This window comes from Asterias amurensis, chromosome 18 (assembly GCF_032118995.1).
Source record: "Asterias amurensis chromosome 18, ASM3211899v1".
Taxonomy (NCBI): Eukaryota; Metazoa; Echinodermata; class Asteroidea; order Forcipulatida; family Asteriidae; genus Asterias; species Asterias amurensis.
The window spans coordinates 5,966,922-5,972,288 of record NC_092665.1 but is presented as its reverse complement, the minus strand read 5'-3'; the positions used below and the strand labels follow the sequence as shown (position 1 = coordinate 5,972,288).

At 39.5% G+C, this 5,367-nt stretch overlaps 1 protein-coding gene across 1 annotated transcript; it reads right to left on the bottom strand.

The window, feature by feature from the left end:
• Positions 1 to 3,468: 3,468 nt before the first annotated feature.
• On the bottom strand, positions 3,469 to 4,284 carry LOC139950450 (cerebellin-1-like). Its single transcript, XM_071949130.1, has one exon. It carries the CDS (start codon positions 4,282 to 4,284, stop codon positions 3,469 to 3,471), a length of 816 nt encoding a protein of 271 aa, XP_071805231.1.
• Between the last annotated feature and the right edge of the window lie 1,083 nt (positions 4,285 to 5,367).

Here is a 5,367-nt window from a genome sequence, read left to right as displayed (position 1 = left end):
GTTTTCTCAGAGTCTACTTCCGCACAAATGCTTTTGGGAAACAAGAATATTCAATGGAGCAAAACAAATTAAATGAACACATTGCGAACAAAATGTATTTACTATTTACAACTTTTGGATGAGATTGGAGTCATTTTGATTGTTTAACACGTAAGGCAGGATTCCGCCTTGGGCCCGTGTTTTTAATGGAAATCTATCCCCGGAGATTCTTTCCCCATTATAGGCAGGTGTGTCAGGAGATTATGTTCTCCCAAAATTCCCTCCCCCTTATACGGCAAACTTGTTACAAACTACTTGTGGTAGCGCCCTCTGTTAAATCACCCTCACTCAGCCCATGTTTGTGTCTCAAACAGGGGAAAGAATCTCCGGCAGCACTGATTTCACTGAGACACCGGCAACCCATCCGGGCGCCTAGTCCTGGAGAATTGCGCGTGGCCCTTGTAGTGGCATGAGATTTCTGTCCCTTGGAGATAGTTTCATCCTTTTACAGTGAGCGGTGACCATGGTCGTTTCTTAATTCTGAAAGCACCCTCTTTTGATTCCATCTGCGTTAGACCGTATTGATATCAGATACTCCGAGGAAAAATTCATAGCACTCCGGCTATTCGTTAACCGCGGCCCATACCAGTCTGGGGAAGACAGGAGGGGCCAGGTCACTTCGTTTGTTTGCAGTTTTTCGGAAGCAAACAGAAAACAACATGTTCTGTCGCCAGTCAAATAAGCCGAGTTTTGTTCCTCCGACAACGGGGGCTACAATCCCGGCCAAAATGCTTGGGCCACCCATTCCTACGTTATTTAAACCCATTCCCTGTTCATCCTTCCCACTGACAAGTTTTTAGGGTTTGTGTACTTTTTGTAGAAGGACGCAAAATCAATGTTCACTGATTTACGGTAAACTTGCACTGTTTGAAGGTAAAACGGTAAAAAGTTTCCCTTCAATTTTATTTGCTGAGGTGTTGTAGGTTTTGGCAAATAATGAGTAAAACAGTGTGAGGAAATTTAGTTCAGCTTGCAAATTGTATTTACCAATCATTTTAGTTCAATATCAATTAAATACGCAAAACACAAAAACCAAAACAATCAAGTGATACGGCGTTAATGTTCATTCTTTCAATGTATTTAAAACATTCAAGTGACACCACTATTTCTAAAACTATGCAATATATCTTAACGTCTAATACACTAAATGGACTATAGTTAAATTTAACAAAAACATGCTTTGTAGAAATACAAGTATCTAGTAATATACTAATGCTTTGTATTATAGCGTTAATGCAAACATTAACACTGTGTTTTTGACGACCTTTAACGTAATAATTGTTTAATTGTGAAATGAATCAGACGTTGACAATTTGAAGATTTGATTCAAATGCAGGGGCTAGAAAGAACACACCAGCAGCAGTTATTTGGTTTAATGTCCAAGCTTTGGGTGTATCGCGTTGCTAAGTTACTCCCGTTTGAAATAAGTCAGTGTATACATTTTTGTTAAAAACGAATTACAAGTAAAGTGATGTTTTCGCGCAAAAGGATACAAATAAGACTGTTGTTTTCAGAGCGTTATTGCTAAAATACCAATGTGTTTAAAGTCACCTGGAAGTGGTATTTTGTCAAAATAAAGCTTTTGTCACTCACTAAAATAAGTGTGTTTGATGAGTAGAATACGAATAAACATTTAACTAAGGTTCTACAAATTTAGTTTCCATAATTAACAAATTTAAAAGTAGGCCCGACCCGAGAGGGCGCTGTTCGTGACGTCAATCGAGGCGCGATATTTGAAGCAGGACGGCTCAAAGTGTTTGCTCCACAGCGCTGGAAAAGACGTCGGACCGAACCACTTTGCAAACCGACCCCATTTTTAGTTATTTTGCTGCCTCCAGCAGCAATACACGTGGTCGACATTGCCGACAAAATGCAATAAATAAACTTTTTTTCGAAACGTAAAAACTAGAACTTGCATGTAATTGCACGTACGTGTGTTCAATGTACGATCGAGGCAAAGTCTGCCTCGATTGACGTCACAAAAGGGGTAGGCGGAGTCACCCCAAACAACTTTATCTATTTTTTAAACATGTAAATCGTTACAAACAATAACTCAACAAATTATGTTATTGTTCATTAACATATACTCTAATGTTTGAAGAAAAATAAATTATATTTCCAGATGACTTTAACCCTTTAAACTCGACCCCATTTTTAATAAATTTGCATGTGCTCAGGTTATTTATTAAAATGTCTGGTTTACTTCTTGGAAAAATGTTAACATTATGCATCATATTAAAGCTTACATGTAGTGCTATTTTATAAGAATATTTTTTACCCCCAACAGGCTATACCATGCAAATATAGTTCTAACAAAAATCACAGAGTGGGTCACAATATTACTGTCAACGAAACCTTTCTGTGTAAGGTAAAATGCGACATTGTGTAATCAGCTAATATTCCGAATAATTAAGTCACGGTCGAAGTGAGGACATTTTTATTTTCCAAATTCACACTAAGATGGTGTATTGGTTTCATGCCGATGTGACGGTTTAATGAATCGCTGTAAGTGTAATATAGTTTCCCCTCTTTGACATGTTAGTCGTGACATCATCAAACGTTTTATACGAAAGTGATTCAAAACGAATACCCAATGTTCCATCTGCAATAAACAAAAGTGCTTTCTCATGTGAAAACAAAGAAACGCTCAAACTACGACGAAAAATTAAATATTTCTCCATATCGAAACGTGTTCAAAAAGCGACACAAAATAAATGTTTTCTGATAACTTTACAACGCAATTTGTTTTTTATCACAAGTTGTCGTTAGTTCAATATCATAAGTATTGTACATTAACGAATATATCAACAGAAGACAACCGTTACCAGTTGTTAGGTGAATTATTTGTATTTTGTTGCCTTAACAGGGTACAGCTTTTTCAACCAATTTAAAATGTTTGAAATAAAATTGCCGGCACAATCGGAGGCCACAATGAATTATAAGTCTGAGTCTGTATCAAGGAATCTGAAGTTTTGTATGTACTGTTTAATAAACTGTCAGTTTTTCTTGCGTAGTTTCATTTTGCATTTTATGGACTCATCATGGTTTCAAGGACTCATCATTGCACCCTCGGACGGAATTACAGGCGGCAGAAATTTCAAACTTTACAGAAAATGCAATAAACTCAAAAAAAGGATGAACTGATATTTATAGCACTGTTTACGTGACAAAAACACGTTGAAAGTTGTTGTCACAATACACGTTTGCAAAATCAAGTGTTCAATAAAACGTCTTTTCCATACTTATTGTCCTGCAAATAATAAAACAATTAATAATAAAGTAATTTTATTCGATTCATCTAAACACACGTTCGATTTTCCACGATTAACTCATTATTATTATATTTGTAAAAACTATATAGTTGCATATTAGTTTATTTAAATCGTTGTCTAAAACATTTAAACGTTTCCGTGTGTTTTTATGTTTGATTTAGATTTCGTACAGCAGGAATCCAGTGAAAGACGTGTAATGGCTAGAGTAACTATGTACGTGACCTTGTACAGCTAAGTGAACTTGATCTCCATAGAGCAGGGGAATCACTGCACTGTTGCTCACTTGATGATGACCTGCATCGCGTGCACCCCCTATTACAATGATGTTACCGCCGTTCTTCATCAGCTTGACATATAGGTAAGGCCTACTTGGTAGTTTATTGACTGAGAACATCAATACGTATACCCCAGGCAGAGTACACGTAAACGTGCCGTTATTCAAGTTAAAATCAATCCCTTCCTCTGAAAACAATAACTCTTCAAAGGGCAGAGGATCCCATATGGATGTAGGGCTGAAGGCGGTGTTCCTCACTGCAGTGAAGGCGGACCGTCGCGTACTACATTCACCTGCTTCACCAGTCTGTTCAGCTGGTCCAGGTTCACCTCTCTCCCCCTTCAAACCATTCATCCCAGGCAGACCTTGAGGTCCTTGTTTCCCTGGTTGACCGACTCCTTGCTCTCCCTTCAGTCCAAGTTCCCCTTTAGCGCCTGGCTCACCACCCAGTCCATCTGACCCCTTGTCTCCTTTAACCCCGGGTTGACCTACCTCACCAGGAGAGCCAGCATCACCTCTGGGGCCTACAAGTCCTTGACCATGGTTCCCATTAGATCCAGGGATTCCCGGTATACCGGCTGGGCCCTGGCAGCAAGAGTTACACGTCATTCCAGGATCAGGTGAAACTGCTGCTGTAGCCACCAGGAACTGAACTTGCATACAAGCCAAAACAATGGTCACTGCTAACGTAATCTTCATCTGTAAAAATTGTAAAAATAACAACATTTATAGCAATTGTGTTTTCGTAGCTGGTAGGGTTGATCATTTGTCAGTTGATCCTCTCATTTTATTATGTATTCGCCCGTAAGGTATCAGATTAGATCAAACTGCACATTAGTTGATCAACTGAATAATAGTGTAAGTTTGCTGAACTAAATCGGTAAATGAACAACTTTAATGTTTTTTTTTAAAGCAATTAAATGAGAACGCCTTTGGAGTGTTAAAACTGTTTTTAATTGATATTATAAACAGAAGTGTCGTTGCCGAACGGTTTTGACCACCGATGTCAAACTCTGGTGTTTCTGATCAGTAGAGTGTGGGTTCGAATCCCGAGTCGTGACACTTATAACTTCGCCTTTCGCATGGAACGTAAAGCTGTTGGTCACATGTGTTGTGTTAAGCATGTAAACGATCCCAGTGCACTTATCGAAAAGAAAAAAAAAAGGGCTCGCCTCGGTGTTCCTGGCTGTGGCTGCTTAATGCGCCGTAGCACCTTGTAAACCCTTATAAGGTGCTAAATAATTGGTTCTCAGAATTTATCATTTCAATAACTCTGAAAGTTTGTATATACTCAGCGCCAATTGGGTACCTTGTTGGTAGATACTTCGATGTTATTATTATTTTTATTATTCGTTGGATTGCCCCTCTACGTGTGCAAACAATAATAGGTCTGTTGTAATTTGAGCCGAGCAGCGAAATGGTCCGTTTGTGACACAGGCCATCTCGCGTCCGTCCTATATGTAAGCCAACCTTTAATAAGGCTGGCTTACATAGTAGCGGGGCAAAAGCCAAACGGAAAGTGGCGACCGTGAAAATCCAAAGACGTTGGCGGCAAAGTAAAGGCAAAACGCCCAAAGGGAAAAATCATAATTAGCTGACGGGGAGGGAACGACATTCAGCGACATAAGGGTCACACGGCTGGCAGCGGATTGGGTGGCGGCAAGGAACGGCGGCTGATGAAGGTGGGTTGTGGCGACAACGACGTGACTCGTTTGCCGACATCAAACCGTCTGTGTGTGGGTTGTATAACAGTCGAGTTTGGCGTTCCCACTCTTCACAATA